Source organism: Limanda limanda, chromosome 1, assembly GCF_963576545.1.
Source record: "Limanda limanda chromosome 1, fLimLim1.1, whole genome shotgun sequence".
In the NCBI taxonomy this organism is placed as follows: Eukaryota; Metazoa; Chordata; class Actinopteri; order Pleuronectiformes; family Pleuronectidae; genus Limanda; species Limanda limanda.
In genome coordinates this window covers 8,175,506-8,194,532 of record NC_083636.1, presented here as the reverse complement: position 1 = coordinate 8,194,532, position 19,027 = coordinate 8,175,506, and the positions used below count along the sequence as shown (strand labels likewise).

The 19,027-nt window shown below is 42.4% G+C and overlaps 2 protein-coding genes across 2 annotated transcripts; one reads left to right on the top strand and one right to left on the bottom strand.

Moving 5' to 3' along the window:
• Positions 1-364: 364 nt before the first annotated feature.
• On the bottom strand, positions 365-6,878 carry ccdc3a (coiled-coil domain containing 3a). Its single transcript, XM_061081002.1, has 3 exons — positions 6,469-6,878; positions 6,000-6,258; positions 365-670 (listed from the first exon to the last, which is right to left on the bottom strand). The coding sequence occupies exons 1-3, from the start codon at positions 6,876-6,878 to the stop codon at positions 365-367; spliced, it is 975 nt and encodes a 324-aa protein (XP_060936985.1).
• Positions 6,879-9,830: 2,952 nt separating this feature from the next.
• On the top strand, positions 9,831-16,973 carry optn (optineurin). Its single transcript, XM_061072000.1, has 13 exons — positions 9,831-9,963; positions 11,059-11,183; positions 11,410-11,621; positions 11,730-11,891; positions 12,362-12,549; positions 12,707-12,809; positions 13,003-13,118; positions 13,318-13,467; positions 13,672-13,762; positions 14,641-14,799; positions 14,933-15,075; positions 15,192-15,274; positions 15,978-16,973. Exons 2-13 carry the CDS (start codon positions 11,063-11,065, stop codon positions 16,085-16,087), a joined length of 1,638 nt encoding a protein of 545 aa, XP_060927983.1. The 5' UTR covers positions 9,831-9,963; positions 11,059-11,062; the 3' UTR covers positions 16,088-16,973.
• The last annotated feature ends 2,054 nt before the right edge of the window (positions 16,974-19,027 follow it).

The window sequence follows — 19,027 nt, the reverse complement described above, 5'->3', positions numbered from 1 at the left end:
AAATTATTAACTTCATCTCTTTGCACTCCTATGAGCGCCTGCTGATGTTTTTACTGTCGCTCACTCACAGTTGTGCTGAGTGTCAGGAAGTCAGCGGAGCAAGAAGTGCTGCTTATCCAGAGAATAAATGTTGGATTCGGTGACCATGGAATCATCCTAACCCTCACTGTAATTGCAATCAAAGATATAAAAGAGAGAATTAATAAGACAAACCTACGTGGATTATTACTTTACAGCTGATTTTGCTCTTATATGAGGATAATTGTTAGTCCCGCCCCTTCCTGAGAGGCCGCCCAGCAGCCTCTCCCTCTCCACAGCCAGTGTTCTGTCCAGGCGGGTGGCAGGTTGTGGCAGGTGGGAGGAGTTAAAGCTGCATCCGCTGGCGCATCGCTGTGCTCGCATAACGCCCCGGTGAGGGCTCCTCCTGCGTGATGGCGTTGAGGTGGTGCCCCTCCCTCCGCTCCACGGCCTTCAGCTTCTCCTGCAGCTCCTGCACCTCCTGCTCGGCCTTGCGCGTGGCCTTGCGGGCGTTCCTCAGGGAGCGCTTCACCTTGCGAACGCGCTCCTTCAGCTGCCGGTTCCTCCTCTCCGCCCCGGAGAGGCGCTCCTGCAGCTTCCGGCCTCGCTCCTCCTCTTCAAACAGGGCCCCCTGCACCGAGGAGCACATCAGCTGTGGGGGGGGGGGGGGGGGGGGGGGGACAGAGAGGAAAAGTGTGGAAGTTAGTGAACATTAAGGAAGGTGTGTTTTTGTAACGGCTACACAAACAGTTGTAAACCACCAGTTGCCATCTCGTCAGCTGGTTGTTTAGTGTGGGAGCCCTGGTGATGGGATTTTCCCAGCAGCCTCTCTGGGAAAATGAAAGAAAACCTCATCGGTCTTTTGATCTGCACAGCTAGTTCTCCTCTGCGATCACACTTGGAAGGAGGGAGCATTGGGAAAAGTGGAGGTCCTGACCCTCGTCATTTGTATTTATCCACATAGGCGCCCTGCTCGTGGTTCAATAACACACCAGGAGAATGTGTACGCTGCTCGTGTGTGTCTGTGTCGCCCCCCCCCCCTCCCTGACATTGTGAGGGTCACGCACTCTGATGTTGCAGGGGCCCTAATTTTCCTTCTCATCATTAGAGCAGAGCTGACCTGAACCATGTGGGGTTAGCAGGGGTGAACGCTCTCAAAGTGGGGAGTGTGTGTGTGTGTGCGTGCATGTGTGTGTGTGTGTGTGTGTGTGTGTGTGTGTGTGTGTGTGTGTCTGTGTGTGTGTGTGTGCGTGTCTGTGTGTGCGTTTTCCTTCCTCAGGAACACAAACTTACACCATGTACACTAAACCTACACAACATTATTTTTTCACCACATTTTTCCACAACAGTTTATGTTCTCTGTGGCTTTTTTTCACATTTCTGCAGTTGTAGGATGCTATTTCTGATAACTGGTATAATTTCACTGATACATTTAAGGAAATACACTTATCAGCTTTTTGGTCAAGCGGTAGCTGATAAGATAGAGAAGATCGAGATGAGAAGAAGATATCACTGTTGTTCGTGTAGGTTTGGAACAATGATGTTTAACTTCAGTGCTGACATGACATGAGACACTACAAGAGTCTATTGCACTTCTGTCCGTCCTGGGAGAGGGATCCCTCACATGTGTCTCTCTCTAAGATTTCTACGTATTTTTACCTGTTAAAAGGGTTTTTAGTAGTTTTTCTTTACTCTTGTTGAGGGTTTAGGACAGAGGATGTCACACCATGTTAAAGCCCTATGAGACGAATTGTGATTTGTGAATATGGGATATACAAATAAAATGGGATTTATTTGATTGATGAGTCAACGTGGTTCTTGAATGTTTGGAGGTGGTGACGGTGTCGACTATGATGTCCCTGATGATGACTGTTTGTATTAGGGATAGCAAGATGCTGATCATGTTCATGTTCTTTGATGTGTTTATGTTTCATGTCTTATGTGTCGTAGCCCCTGCTATGAACACAAATTGCCCTTTGGGGACAAAGAAAGTTTAAGCTGGACAGAGTTAGCTCTTCAACTTATCTTCTAAATAGGTGAATATTCACCTCATGAGAAAAACATGAATGGTAGCAATCTCCCAAAATGACAAACTATTGTTACTGGAGTGAAAGTAGGTTTTGGATTTCCACAAAAAAATCCAGCTTCATTTGAAATTACCAAATATGTAATTTATATATTCATCGAGTGAAAGGTACTTTGACTTTGAAATAATGTTTTTAACAGCAAAGATAAGTTATGAATGATGACATGTATGAACTTTTGTATTTTTCTCCATGTTTATTTGTTATAGTCAGTTCACCAAGGACATGTCAAGCAACAGAGGCTCCAACTAGGAACATTGCTGTTGCACAGCCGCTGCCTTAGAACAAGGAACAAGAGACAAATATCCTTTAAGTCTTTTTCTTCCTGTAACACTGATACTCTTTTTTGTACAGTTTGAACTCTTTGTCGTAGGAAGACTCTCAGTCTGCTGCTTGACCCCAACAGACACACACCACCTGTCAAAACATCTGGGTGTCACCTGCCTGCTGTTCATCATCATCTGTATAAACAGTATTTAGAGGACATGTGCAGACACACACACACACACACACACACACACACACACACACACACACATGAATGCGCACAATGTCCTTAAATACAAGTATGCTACGTTTTAAATGCAGCAACACAGAAAGACAGTTTCTCTATTGTCCAACACAGTTGAATGTCAAAACAAAGGGGAGATGACTGTCATACATATGGATAGATAGATAGATAGATAGATAGATAGATAGATAGATAGATAGATAGATAGATAGATAGATAGATAGATAGATAGATAGATAGATAGATAGATAGATAGATAGATAGATAGATAGATAGATAGATAGATAGATAGATAGATAGATAGATAGATAGATAGATAGATAGATAGATAGATAGATAGATAGATAGATAGATAGATAGATAGATAGATAGATAGATAGATAGATAGATAGATAGATAGATAGATAGATAGATAGATAGATAGATAGATAGATAGATAGATAGATAGATAGATAGATAGATAGATTTCCATATCATTATTTTGTTTATATCCCATACATCTCATACTTTGATGTCTATGTTGTGAACTTGTTGTGCTGACCCCAACAGCAGAGGAAAGTGTGAATACCAGGATTGGAATATATATATATATATATTTTTAAGATATCACTAATTCTACGACATCTTCACTTCTGCTGATGTTTTCTTCTCTCTATGAAGCCTGACATAACTCGATGAAACAAGCTTCATGTTCTCTGGGATGTCGTCTGTCCTACTTCACTGAACAACCACATGGGGGATTCAATGAGGTTTAATGGGAGTAAACTTAATGTAGGAGCCTTGGCACAGTGATATTCAATATATTTCCCCCTGGACCAGACTACAGCACAAATTTTATCTTGTTAAAAAAACAATTTGAATTAGAAAAAAAAACTGACAGAGGAGGAAAATTAGGAAAATAGAGACTGTAAACAAAAGAGCTCATTTATTTCGGAACTTTTGGAAATGAGCAGGTCGCCAGGGTTTCTCCTCTTCCTCCTGGGTGAATTTTATTTTGAGACGTGTGTGTGTGTGTGTGTGTGTAAGGGATGTTAAACAAGAGACAGAGAAGAGAGAAAGTGAGTGATAAAGAGATAAAAAGGAACAGAAGGGAGACAGAGAAAGGAAGAAAAACAAAGATGAGACAGAGACAGTGGGAAACACACAACACACACACACACACACACACACACACACACACACACACACAGACACACACTGCATTCTGCATTCACCCTGAGCTTTAACTACTGAGTGAAACAGGCAGAGTAAGCGTCCACATAAAAATGTTAATGGCACAGAGAACTTGTTAAAGGTGTTTACTTGACAGTTACCACCAGAGTTGGCTCTCGTTGTGGCAACAATCATGTCATTAGGCCGCACGTAAACAGAGAAAAGTGCTGATTTAGAGGTATTTGGGGAATTCGTCTTTATCTCACCGTGACCTGAAGGCTAAAGCGCCCATGATAAGTGAAATCTGTATTAAATATACACCGATCTTGCAAGAGTCTCTACCTCTGGCTCATGGTTAAAGCAACTCAGCACGCTGCCGATAAGAAGAAGCTTTGAACAAAAGCTAATTGAAGGGTTTTGGCAGAAAAGTGGAGGAAGTGTATTGTCTCTCCCTGTGGAGGGGCGTCTGGTTCCCACGAGGCGGAAACCAGAAGCAAACCTCCAGCTGGAGGATCTCTTTGAATCCTCCACGCACTTGGAGAGGGATACGACCGTGGAAATGCTTTAGAAACCCTTTTGGACCAAACCCAAAATACAGGACGAAGAAATTAGAAATAAGATCTTGTCTCTCTTTTTAATTTAGTTTCATTTGCAGCCCAAACAAACAGAGGGGGAAGAAAGGCAAGAGGGGTTTTCTTTAGCTTCCAATCTGATTTTCATCTTCTTCTAAGGGCGGGGAAGGTGAGACATGAAGTGGAAGAAGGAGGTCCTGCTATCTCAACACTCCTCCATAAATTCCCGGAGCGAAACATCCGCTTGGCGCCACGGCCTCGCCTGAGGGTCACAGCCTCTGCATGCGGGTGCCTGTCCACTAAATGAGCAGCGCGTTTAAACCCTGTCTGTCTGACCTCTGACCTCATGGATCAGACCTGCAGGTCAAACATGCAGAGAAAGGGAGAGGACGACACCACCCACACCTCCCGCTCCTTTAAACCATTCCAGGAACCATTAGCCATGTCAACCTGTAGGAACGCTGCAGGCAGAGATTGGCTCGGTCTGGAACAAGGTGCAGTTTCCACTGAAAAGTGCAAAAGATCTGAGATGGCAATGATATACAAGTGAATTTAGTAATTTTGTGCAAATTACCTGCAATGTGTTGATTTTTTAATTACCTTAATGATGCAACTAGGTTAAAATCTGTGTTGTTTTGGAGCATGTCCATGTCTCAAGACATTCAACACAAGTCGAGTCAAAAAACATTTAAAAGACTGTGGAAACACTTTGGGTCAAACATATTTTGGAACAATTCCAAGTCAAATCTCATGTCACGAGATAGAAGACCCAATTCAACGTCAAGTCGACAAACACAGTCACGTTTTAAGAGTCAAGCGTTGTCAATTGGAGTCAAGTAGCAACAGATGAATTCAAGCCTGAAGTAATTTGCGATTGTGTACAGCTAAACTATGCTTGCTTTCGACGTTCAACAGTTTCTCCTCCATCTGCTCTACTTAAAGCAAAACACTTGTGTGTGTTTCCTCCTTGTTCTGTCTTGTTCAAGGTGCGACCTGCTTATTTCAGTCAGAGCAGGTGATAAATGCTTGAACCTCCGCATCGGCCCGTCGTCTCCTGTCGAAAGGGCTCAGCTTAACTCTGCTCTCAAGTCAGCGAGATTGACACACTTTCAAACTGCTGTCTGCACAAGGATGTGGACCTTTGCTATTTGCCCTTTGACCCCTGGACGACCAGTATCCCGAGGAGCCAGACAGACGGACATTGACCAATCAGCGATCGCTCTGATCTTCAACTTGCTGGGACGTGATCACACAGGACCAATCACACGCTGGAATTCTATCAAAGAGGCGAATCATTTCTTTTGTGTATGTTTGTGTGTGTGTGTGTGTTTGTGTGTGTGTGTGTGTGTGTGTGTGTGTGTGTGTGTGTGTGTGTGTGTGTGTGTGTGTGTGTGTGTGTGTGTGTGTGTGTGTGCTTGTGTGTGGATACCTAATCTTTCATCTTTACTTGAGCTTTGCTGACAGGAATGTGGTAAGGATCCCTAGAATCTGAGTTTAACTACCCTCTGGCACAACACACACACCCACACACAAACCAAGACCTCACTCGGTCACACTTTCCTTCCAACACACTGAAATGAAATTCACACTTCATCACCACAAGCATGTGTGTGCATGTGTGTGAGTGTGTGTGTCTGTGTGGTAGTTGAAACAGGCCGTTACCCTGTTGTCCTCCTGGGTGTCCCACTCAGGGCTGAAGGTGTGGAACGGCTGGCTCCCTTGGGTGCAGTTGGAGAACTGGAAGAGGCTGGAGAACGTGCGCCTGTTCTCAGAGGTGTCCGGGAAGATGGCGTCCTGGAAGTTGACGCCGTGGGGGAGGATGTGGTAGTTCTCGTCCATCCTGGAGGAGACATGGACAGGAGGAGATTTGAGGAGGAAAAGTATCATTTCCAGTCCCTTAATGGAAATGCTGAAGCAGCCAGCACCTCAGAATTACATTGTATTATAAGTGCAGGAGTCTGACTCTACATAGTTTGCTCCAAAAATGTAAAGACAAGAGTTGTTATTTTACTAAATGCACTTTTGTTTGGGAGTTTTTGTGTGTTTGAGAATGTTCAGAGTAAGTTTTAAGTTATATTCAGAGTCTAAGCATCGGTGTGTTTGCAGTGTGTGTGTCCAGGCCTTGCATCCTCACCTGAGGAAGAAGAAGTAGGAGTAGTTCTCCATCACCGTGTGGGACTGGCAGGACAGGTACCCCAGCCCAGTCAGGTTGAGCCTGGACCCGGTGGGTACCTCCAGCATGCTGCCCCAAGCCTGGTCGCACAGCAGCTCCACCTCGGCCGAGTACAGCAGCCCTTCCTCTGCGCCCTCGTAGCCGTACCCGAACCCGAAGGACAGCGAGTTGTACATGCTGCCCTCCCCGCCGCCCACGGGCTCCCGGTGGAGAGCCAGGACTCGGGCGTACACGATGATCTCCGCCAGCTCCGCCCGGCAGCCCTCGCTCAGCGGCCGCCACTCGGAGGGCAGCTGGCAGCCGTGCGTCAAAGTGCCCATGTGCGCAAGGACGCAGAGCGCAGTGAGGAGGAGAGTCGCAGAAAACATCCCGAAGAAGTCCGTGAGCACACTGGATGATGCAGCTCCTAATATCGTGTTTCAAAAGTGTTATTTGTGAAGAAGTCAACACTTCTGGTGGTTACCTGATCGCTTCAGGATGCTCTACTTGACCCAAAATACCCAAAAGTCAAATCTCCACATTCCATTCGAGCATCAATGCAGAGATTTGCATTTTGCACAATTTCCCTTAATGAAAAAGTATAAAGATCAAAGCGCAGAAAGTCCCACAGCTCCAACCTGTTGTGTTCGTGGAGTTTCTCTCTCATCTGCTGCTGCAGGAGAGAGAGGAGCTTCTTCAGAGCGCACCGGTGCTGCGTTCACGGTCTGATGTGACGCTCTGACATCTGAGGTTTCCTTGTGGGACGTTCACTGCATCCAAGTGCTATTTGTTTTGGATAAGTGGGATGAACTCTATTTTGAACTGGCTGAACGAGATAATGTACTCGTAAAACCTAATTTAACACATATTCAGAACATTACATGTTATCACTTAATTCATTTAAGACAAGATGTGTTTTTTTTCTTTGTTTCTAGTGTTTCTCTCCTGTGGCTGTTACTTCTTCTGCCCCTGGTCTCTTGCACTCCTGCTGAGCTCATAATTATAAGGCTGTGGTCTGTCGTACATATTTGAATATAGGTTTTCAACCTTATCGCTTTTAAAACTAGACTTGGTGTCCATATTTATCAATGAACAACTTAATCTAATTTTGCCTCCCTTATGCTATGCCACTTTTGGTCTATAATTTTCAGATTTGTATGCATATTTCTCTCACAGATACATATGTCGCTGTAGTGAAATTATAAGTATGTTTTTTTGAAAATTTTATTTAATTTTAAAATATATCGATTCACTGCTCTCAAACCAACAAGTTGCTCTTTCATAGAAATCATTTCAACCATTAGGCATTTGAAAGCATCAAAGGAGGATTCAAAAAGCATGAAAAAACAAGTGGTCCCTCAGTGAGGTAGAAAAGTGGTGTCTAATCTAAGAGAACATAGAAGCTTTTGAGTAGTTTCCAGGCAGCACTGAAGGATTTTGACTTCCCCAGGGAAGTGTCCTAAATTCTGTTTTCCAGGGGACACTTAAAGTTCCTGACATGGACTTACATGTAGGTGAGTCTAGGTTTCAGGCAATGGTCAGATGTAATGAAGAATATTTACTTCATTATGTGCTTGATACATTTTTCATTTATCCTAATTTACTTTAAGTAGATTTATTATGAGGTACTTCCCACTTTTACTCTTCTTCATCTATCAGCAAATATATGTACTTTCTACTCCAATACACGTTTACAATGCATCGTGTCACATGTTCACATTGTTTTTAAAATGTTTTTAGTAATCAATACGGAGAGGTGATTAGATACTGATCCAATCAGGTGGGGTCTAATGGGCAGTGACCATTAGACCCCACCTCTTGCAAGAGCAGCATCACTGATGAAGAAATAAAATGGATTTGGAAGAGGCCGAGTCTCAGCCATCAGATATCCCTGGTCTGTCCTATTCTTGTTTTAAAGAATATACAGGATATGATGTAGTAGACCGCTGCATTCAGTAAGTACTTTGACTTTAAGTAGATTCAAACACAATGTGGGAATTTCAAATATAAATATATTGAATACATGAATAAAATCTTTGAGTAGTTCCTCCACCACTGGTTCTGGGGACTCCTGGTCCATGTCAGTATTAAGTCCATGATAAGAGAAGGTGTTGGAGGAACAGGGATGGTGCTCCTGGTCCTAGATCCAGGGGCTTTGAGGGATTGAAAGACCTTCTGCTGGGAGCTCAGTGGGACCAGTGGGGCTGAAGAAGAGACTGATGAAACTCTCCATCAGTCCTACCACCAACAGGCCCCCTTGCACTGTCATGCGTGGTTTGCTTGGGCATCACTGACATCTAGTGGCCGTTGTAGTGAAATGCAACGTGTGCTTGTTTTTGTTTTTGCGTAACAAATGCTCAGAATGGATTAATTGAAAGGTTGCTATGGAAATGAATACAAATAAAAGAGGCAAACTGGTATTTCGAAACCATGATATTAGCAGAATACATTTTCCACTACAGTCTAATATTTGTTTTTTGCAGTGTTAGATTTTCCACTGGGATTGGTTATATTATTGTTCTGTTTAATTGTATTATACATTTATATAAGACATGACTGTGCGGGTGTGTCTCAGGGAAACTCCAGTTCCTCCCCTCTCGAAGTGCAAGGTGACTCTAGCAGGGAAATACCCTGACAGCAGGCCCCGCCCCCAGCTGTCAGACTGCAGCTGATGTATAAAACATGTGGATGAACCTGTAAAGCTGCGGCTCTGCCACCGACGCTGCTGCGCGTTATATACACATCTTTGCTGCTGCATGACATCATTTCAAGGAAATGAAAGTCCCTGCAATAAGCAACACAAGTCAGAGCTGCGTCAAAAAACGATAATTAGACCAGTGTGGACCGGAAGTTAAAAAAGTGAGCCTGAAAAATAAAATAAAATAAACGAAAACAAAACTACTTAACTACAACTGAATTTTTTTATTGAGGTTCAGTCTAGTGTATTTAGACATAACAACATAGTTAGTTGGGTCATTAGATCAAATAAAAAAGAATCAAGTGATTTCTGAATACAATAATGTTGTATAATATGGTCCGTTAAACTGTAAGGGAGATTAGATTTTATTTGTTCGTTTTACCTTTTGAAATATGTTCTATTTCCACGTGTTGTGTATTTAATTGAATTGAATTCCATTTAATTTAATTCTATGTATCATTTTAGTAAAAAATTAAATAAAGTAAAAATCTGTTATTTTACATTTACTTTAAAACCATGTATTATAAATGTGTTGCTGTAGGTTTATCTCCAATCTTTTACCTTTTCCTGACCGAACCACACATCAAGTATCAAAGTGGAACTTTATTTGTTTAATCCCTTCCCGGAAGTGCCGTGTTGCTGCTCGTGAACTGACGTCAGCACAGAGCTCTGGCTTGCGGGACACTTGTGTGTGTCCGTCTCTCCATGACTGTGATCTGAAGACATTGCGAACACAAACACACAAACTGTGTTTAGCTCCACGGCTCCTACAGCAGGTGAGTGAAACGACCTTAAACCCCTTATACCCCCCCACCCCGTGTGACGCAGTCAGTTCGGACTCGGACTCGTGTTCCGTGTCGTGTGAGTCGGTGTTGAACTTTTCACTGAGTGGCAGCAGGGGCACAGCGGACAGGCCCACAGAGGACCGGGTTCCAACCCAACACCTATCTCCGTGGGACCAGTGAGTCTGTGGCGTCACACGACGGGTTCGAGCTGTTGTTTACCTCTCTGTGTTTCACATCGTGTTTATGAAGTGACCGACCTGTCCTGTCACATCCCTCCATTATTAATACTGTGTGATTCATCAGAGACCTGTTTCCGGTCAGTGTGTGAGGACAGGGACAGACAGGGGCTCCCTGCTGTCTTATTATTTAATGGTTGATCAGTCATGTGACCTGATCACTCCCTGTCTGTGGCGGAATCACTGACTCACCGGCTCCTGTCAACAAGCAGATAAAGTTGATCATACTTAAAGGTCCAGTGTGTCCCATTTAGCTGAAAGGGATCTATAGGCAGAAAATGAATAGAAAATAATCCTGGGGATGTTTTCACATTTATTATTGTCCTGGTTTCACGGTTTTCACAATTATCTATACCATAGAAAGAAAAAAAAACACACAATAAGCAATATATAGCTAATAATGTAGCTAGTGAACTAAAATGTGTTTTATTATCGTCAACTTTATCCAGTTAGTTTCATAGTGAACCTTTTGGCTATTTACAAGTAATTTATAATGGTTACTAGGAAGAGAGAGAGAGAGAGAGAGAGAGAGAGAGAGAGAGAGAGAGAGAGAGAGAACAAGAGAGGGTGGTGGGTTTGTGTGTGTCAGAAAACGAAAGTAAACAGGGATTGAAAGACAGAGCAAAGGTCAGACAGATATAACAGACAGACGGACAGAGATGATGATGGTGAGGATGATGATGATGATGATGATGAGAAGATCTTCAATATCTCAATGTAGAGAAAAGAACATGAGAGGGAGAGAAAGATATCTGAGGGTCTGTTGATTTGTGTTTTTTATTTTTTAAAGTAAATTCTTAAATAGAAAGGTTTAGAAGGCTAAATTGTCCTCTTATTTCCTTCCTCTCAGCATCATGGCGTCTGGAGGCCCTGTGATAAACGGCGACATCGCTCGCTCTCCCAGTCAGTCGGGCCCGCTGGAGGACACGCTGCTGCAGATGAACATCCTCATCCAGGAGAACCGAGACCTGAAAGGTGAGTGCCAGGGACGAGGAGGTTGTGGTCAGAGCAGCAGGCTCGTGTTTGAGGAGACAGTCATTTGTTGTTGAACAATGCAGAACTCTGTCCAAGTCATTATCTGGACTGGCTGTGCCGTCTTGGGTCAAAGGTCAGATTGTTTTCCTGACGCTGTAGTTGAGGAAGAATGTAATTCAGTACAATGTGCATTTATTCAAACTTTCTGTCTGACTCTCGTCACCAGAGGCCCTGCGTCAGACCAACGTGATGATGAAGGAGCGCTTCGAGGGTCTCACCGTGTGGCGGGAGAAGCAGCGGGAGGAGCGGAACTTCCTGCAGACCAAGCTGGAGGAGGCTCAAGGCCGCATCGAGGAGCTGACCCACGACAACCAGGAGCTGAGCAGGAGGCTGGAGGTGGTGGGGAGAGCAGGAGGAGGAGCTCCAGGAGGGAGTCAGGTGAGGGTTGGAGCAGCTGAGAGACACTGTTGTGTTCCTGTGTTACACTATGTTAAGCTAGTGTATTATAACCCAATTAACACTGTTGACATGTGGTGTGGTCTCCAGGCAACATCGTCCAAACAGAGTGCGGAGGTGGAGGCCCTGCGTGCCCATGTTGCTCGCCTGCAGGCGGAGAAGAACGACCTGGTGGCCATGAACTCTGAGCTGCAGCTGAAGGCGGACGAGGACTCGCAGGACGACTCCTTCATCGAGATCATCAGGGTCTCGGTAAGATGCAAAGCGTTTACACACACATATTATATAAAAGAAATTAGAAAGATACACATATCGAGCGAGTGTTTCCCGAAGAATTTTCTGTTATTATGCCAGCAACTAGAGACTATGTTTTCTGGTCTGTGAATCCATCAGTGCAACTTTGAATGAGCAATCTCAGGAACGCCACAAGAGAATTTCTTTGACACAAACTTTTACCTGGATCCAAAATTTAATTGATTCGATTTTTGTGGTCAAAGGTCAAAGTCAGCATGGTGGTAATTCTAGTCCGGCCAGGAAAGACCTCTAACAAAAATGTCTCCATTGAAACTCACCAATCAAACTGTGATATGGGGACAGTGTAGTATTCATCAATCCTGCAGTTAGCATTGTGTCTAGAATAGAAAAAATCCAAATCAGGTTTCTCCTGTGATTATGGTCTTAAACTACATTTTTGCGTCTAACTGGGTGTTTTTTCTTCAAAGGATGGAGGCGTTGATGGCGTGAACAACGTGTGCGGCACAGAGCGAAGCACACGTCTGGACATGAGCATGACGGCGTCCCGGCTGGACAGCACCAAGGAGGAGACGGTGAGCCAGCTGCTGCAGCTGCTGAGGAACGAGACCCAGCGAGCCGATCAGCTGAAGACAGAGCTGCAGGCTTCTACCGCCAGGTGACCTAAGCATTAAAGAACACTCCACTGCATCCATATTGGATTTATTTGATTGTTTTTCAGTAATGCCGTTTAGTTCACATTTACAGATTTCTTTCAATTTGTTATTAGTGCAACATTTTCATTCAATCTCACCTCTTGAAATTTGTTACAACAGAGTTATAGAGCTGAGGGAGAGGAAGAGTATTGAAGACGAATCCACACAGACAACACAGCCAGAAATCACAGTGACCAAAGAGGATTCTGGGATGGAAGAGAAGGTATTTTTTTTTTTTTTGTACTCAATTCTCGATAGATCCATATCTATCTATTTATGTTTTATTTATTTGTGTGAAATGGTCACGTTTTTGTAGTTTATCCTCGCTAACAGTTTAAAAGAGGAAGCTGTGTCTGCTTTGCCTGATGAGAAATGTTTAATGTGTAATGTTTGTGTGCCATTCTGGAAATATTCAGACACCATCTGAGGTGGAGAATCTCAAGTCTCAGACTATGACGCTGTTCAAAGAGCTGCAGCATGCCCAGAGCAAGCTGGACGAAGCAGAAGGCATGAAGAAGAACCTGCAGGACAGGTTAGACACACACATGCGCGAATATGCAACATATGTAACATCTAGCCCCATGAATGAGTGCAACCGTAATTTAAGGTTACCATAATTTGTTTAAATTTTGCTTAATTTAAATTAAAAATACAGGGAGATGCAGAAAAAGCATTACAAAACTGGTACAAATGTTTCCTCTCCGTGTCTGATGTCCGTTTCCTTGCTCTAGATACCGGGAGGTGGAGCAGGACGTGGCGACTCTGAGGGCTCAGCTGGTGGAGAAACAGGTGGTTCAGTCGGAGAACGACCGGCTGAAGCTGCAGCTGGACAGCATGCAGGCCCAGAGCCTGATGGAGCAGAAGAAGGCCGGGGAGGAGAGGTCAGAGGACACACAGAAATACAGCAGACACAGACATCAGCAGGCCAAGTGATACGTTTGAATCTCTGCTGCGTTGAATGGCTTTAGCAAATGACAAAGCATAATGTTTGAACTGGTTAGGCACTGGAAACCACCTTTTTCCTCGAGCCACCATGACAGTAATTTTCCCTGAGCCTGACTCACCTGTAACTTCCTCCTTCACAGAAACACATTAGGCCAGCTGAAGGACGCCTATACCAAACTGTTTGAAGACTACAATGAGCTCATAGAGGAGGAGAAGAAGAAGAAGAGAGAGGTATTTTTGTGTTGCATCATGAGGACTTTTTTATTCAAATGCTTTACACCAAACTACATGCAGGTATACAAGTGTAAATCTGGAGCAGCGGAGATCTTCTAGTTTAGGTTAAACCAGAGGCAAAAATTAAACTACATCTTTATAACTAAGACGGAAATTAGGGTTGTAGTTTTACTGGAGTGCATGCACTCCAGAGGATGAAAAATTAGAAACACCTCACAATATAATAATGTCTAGTTCAAAATCACAGCAGACTACAACCTCAACTTGTAGTTAAATTAATACATCTCAACAAAGTGTGTCAACACAAATTATTTTTTTATTTGTAAATGTATTGCTGAAGCTGTTGCAACAAATCTTGTCTTAAGTGTGTGCAGTGGTATCTGCAGGTTTATGAACATTTAAACTAGAAACATAGTATATTATATTAATATTATATTATTTAGGATGAAAAATACATTCAGTAAGAAGAATCTATGAAAAAATACCCAAATCAGAATGAGCAAATTTAGACATGTCAAATTGCTACATCCAGTTTTGAAAAAATATTCTACATACTGAATTTGATTCAGTAGGGAAGAGGGAAGGCGAGTTGCAGGCTGAACTCAGACCAGGCAGGAGAACCGGAGCCATTAATATCAGTATCAGGAGTTATATTTTTAAATATACAGCCGTCTCTCACTTGGTTTGCTGTACTTTCTTCATTTTGGTTGCCTGATTTTCAAAGATTAAAAGCTGTTTGCTGGAAGATCTCTAAGGGGTAGAGGAGATGACCTTGATTGTGATGAATAGTCAAAGCTCCCTGGCATAAGTTGTGATAGAAACGATTTTTCAAATTAAATCCAGTCACGCTTGACCTTTGCCCTTTGCTCCGGCAGTCTCAGCTCGTGAAGAAGGATTTTGTGGACGAGCTGCAGGTTCGACTGACTGCAGCAGAAGAAGCTCTGGCAGTAAAACAGAGCAAGATTGATGACATGAAGCAGGAGATTTTCATGAAGGAGTCGGAGCTGGATACCATATCTGTGTTCCAGGCGCAGGTCAGTGTGTGACTGCATGTTTTCATGTGACGTTGAGTGCTTACATGTTGTCCAGCATTAGACCTGGAGTATCGAGCTCACATGGCTCCCTTCAGTCCCACGGTGTTCATCATGCTTTTTTTGCTGTGTGTAGGCCGAGGTCTACTCCTCGGACTTCTACGCTGAGCGAGCTGCGAGGGAGAAACTCCACGAAGAGAGGGAGCGTCTGGCTGCCCAGCTGGAGTTTGTGAAGAAGCAGAACTCGCAGCTGCAGGAGGAGATGGAGTCACTGGGCCGGTACGGAAGCTAATAGAAGTCTTGAAGTGTTTTTAGTTGTACAATATCCTGGACTCTAAAGTCGTTTGTCAGTGTGCCCTCTGTTCACTGAAGGCTTTTGTTGTCCGTCTCCACAGGCACTCACTGAACGAGATGCAGAGGAGACATGTGTCTGCGGGAGGAAATCAACGTGGAGCCGGCCCATCCCTGGTTGGAAGAGGTACAACTTCATTTATTTTATCACCCTGAGTTTGATTTACAAAGACGCCTTCCTCCCAGGCTGCGTACAATAGAGTGCATATGAATTTGATATGGTAAATACTGTATGTTAGTACACTTACAAATCCAGCAGACACAAAGCTGTTTTAGCTTTAACCATACGGGGCAACTTAAAACATGTTATGAAAACATGCCGATATGAAGCCTAGTCGGTTGCAAGGAATTGTTTTATTGTGAAAGACTATAACAAAACCTTTGACTACTTCACTTCCGCACTAGCTAGTACATGGAAGTGGTTCACATAAAGTCATAAATAGCCAGTGGTGAACACGTTGTCACTGGCTTTGCTGCTTGTAAAAAGTTCCAAAATGCATCAGCTTTTCTAGTCACAAGCTGGTTATGTCATCACTGAGGAAACACACTGACAGCTGAAGGAGCACAGGTGCTCTGACAATTCACAAAAACATTTCTAACAACACAACTCAACTGCAAAAACAAAGAGGCCATAACCCAGAATAGGCGGGTGGAAGACTTGGAGTTAATAGCTGGTAATGGGTTGTATCTGGTATGGAGCTTTGCAGGGGCAGGCGGGTGCAGGTTTGAAAACATGGACCCATGCAGGACTCTGATCGCAGCTGGTAGGAAGTGCTTGTTCAGTATCTAACCAGAAGATTCATGTTGTGATCAATGTCTCTAACCCTCAGGTACGGACTGGCAGCAGGGGAACATTCCCGAACACGCGTGTCCCAAGTGCAATGAGATCCTGCCAGACCTGGACTCCCTGCAGTGTCACATCATGGACTGCATCAACTAGACCCCCCCGTCATCATCAGTATCGATGACAACAGCAGCAGCATTAGCACCTTTATCTGAGTCTTCCTCTGCTTTGACATGTACCTCTTCTCTGGTCCCTGTGATAGCTCTTCACATGCCCTGTAAGATCAGTAATATTCACTGTAGGATAGGGACACTTACCGCAATACAAGTCAATGGTTCCCAAAGCTGTTTCAAGGGTTATAGCACAGGAAATTGTTTAAAAAAGCTGGCGTCTCAAGTTTGAAAATGCTGAAAACATTCAGAATAGTACATAAATAATACTGTGGGACTCGTCCTCTTGTAGGTTTTGTGTCTATGCTGTTTGTTTGTTGCTATGAAAACAAGCTGAAGGGGAAATTCTTCGAGGCATAAGAAATCTGGAACATCCAAACGGAAACTGTATGAACCCTTTGACAATATTTAAGTGTGGTGTTACCTTCCGGCCGAGCACTCATTAACGAATCAACCAAAGCTGAGAATTTATAATTTGTATTTGTGTACCAAGTTGATTGCTTAAGGCAATTTCTTTATTTAAAAAATGTTTCTTTGTCAAATTATAATTAAATTCTTTCTTTCTTTTTTAGCCTGAGAAGGAGATTTTGGGCTCATAGCTGTTATTTTTGGTGTTGGTGTAAAAAGGAGAATTCGCCATGTAGACATTTTATTATGAGGATATATTTTATTCTGCCTCTGCAGATGATATCTGGGAATTAGAACACACTATACCTAATTTGTTAATCAACCTATGACTTTCAGCAGCAGCCTTTGTATGATACGTCCAGGAGGCCTCAACACCATGTTGGTTCTGTGCTCTGTCCATTATAAAGGCTTGCTGAATCTATGTTGTAGTTCTGTGAATATAACAAATAAAGTGATTTCCAAACTGCTGTCTACTTTTACTAATATCAGAACCTTGAAGTAAATACTTAGATTTGTAAAACGATTAGTATCCATATTTTACATGATGATAATTAATCTGTTTTTACATTGTGACAAAATGTAAGAAGGTCTATCTGGTTTATTTATTTATTGTAACTTTTCTATTAAAAAATACATATTTATCAGACAAAAACATTTACAACAACAATATAAAACTGAGCGAATCAATATAAATGTGCAGTATATTAATATGCACAAACACAAAATCATAGGTTCAAAAGTAAAATAAGTTTTAAATAAATAGATAAATAAAATGAAACTATGGGCATAATAATATAATAATCCTACACACAGCCCGTTCCTCAGCCATGTAAATACATATTGTAGGCTCTTGGGTTCGCCTTGAAAAAAACAAAAATAAAAAAACAATATCAAACTGATTTTGTTGTAACATTTTCTTTAATCACAAAAAAAGTAATAAATTTTGAACAATTCAATATTAGTTTTTTGGTCGAAGTGCTAGTCGAAGTCTACGACACAGATACCTCTTCTCTTCAATAAGGCAAATTATTGGCCACCTATCACAGCTTTGACAACACAGCGGGGTCCTCCGTTTAGCGCGAGTTTAGATTTTCTCCCTCGCTCTGAGTCTTTGTAGAAGAAACGAGACGAACTGAATGGGACGTTTTTACTAAATATAACTGTAGTAATGGATCAAAGCTGTGGTTACTGTTGATTACAGGGACGTTTGTGTTATATATACAGACCGGACGTGTTTAAAAAGTCTGTCAAGGTTGCTTCTGAGCGAAGGACCCATAGCTTCACAAGATTCTCGAGGTGAGTCGGCTGTCATCTCAAAACTCAAAGTGTTTTATAAAACTGTCTCAATAGTTTCATTCTGAAATGCGCAGAGACATGTCATTGTACTAATCTCTCAAAGTTGAGAGTCAAGTCTCTGCTAGAACATTAAATGTCCGTTTAAATGGGCCCAGTGAACCAAGGCATGGCCTCCTCTGAGATACTGCAGTTTCCACAGGAAGAACCTTAATCATACTCAACTCTTTTATACAGAATGGGAGTTTTTTTTAATAGTCAGACAAGAGTTTTTCCTGCACAGATCTGTGCTGGACTGTTGTCACAGCACCACTGGGTTACAGATTGTATACATAGTGGGAATGGTGCTTCCATTTACTGGACACACATGATAACATGGAAATTCAATTTCTCTCAGAATACAGCTCCTTAGAAAACTTACATAGGTTGAAATGATCAATGTTTACTTTATGCTGTTAAAGTTGTATCAATCATGTAACTTAATATTAAGAGTCATATTGGAAATGAGCAGGGTTTTAATTGTGGTCACAGCCTCATATATATGTTAATATCTGATACAGTGTCATATAATATACAGCCTATGTTTACCAATGTAGACAACAAAGAATTTGATGTTGCTGCTAGTTTTGTTGAGAGCAGACATTCACATCTGTAAGAACAGAACATCCACATTTTAATACGATGTCCATCTTGTTCGCTTTCCAAAACCAAATGTTTCCTGCAGGTCTGGGAATCAAACCGCTGACCTTTTGTATCCATATTAGATACGTTAAAATAGTGTCATGCTTGAATGAAATACTCACCTATGTAGAGAATATGCGAATTGGCTGAAGCTGCTAGTGCAACAAGACAAAAGATCATACTTGAAATAGCTTCAGAGAATTGAGACACTATACTGCAGAGTGCCTGTTTAACATATACAAATGTGCAGTATTGGGTGAAGTAAACATATAAATAAAACTGTAAACCTGTTGACTACAGGAAGAGTCCTTAACATTTTAATGTGAGGAAAATATGCATGATAGGATTAAGTATCATGGGTCTTTGTAGCAGCAGATGTCATTTTAAAGGGGTAGATAAGGGATGAAAGACACATTGAAATTGATGTAGATTGACAAACCATGAAAGATTAAATATTGATTAGTTTACCAACAAGTCAAGTATAGTGTGTACAAATTGTCTGGATCATCATTTCAGTTTGTTTTGCAGATTTTATGGATCAAAC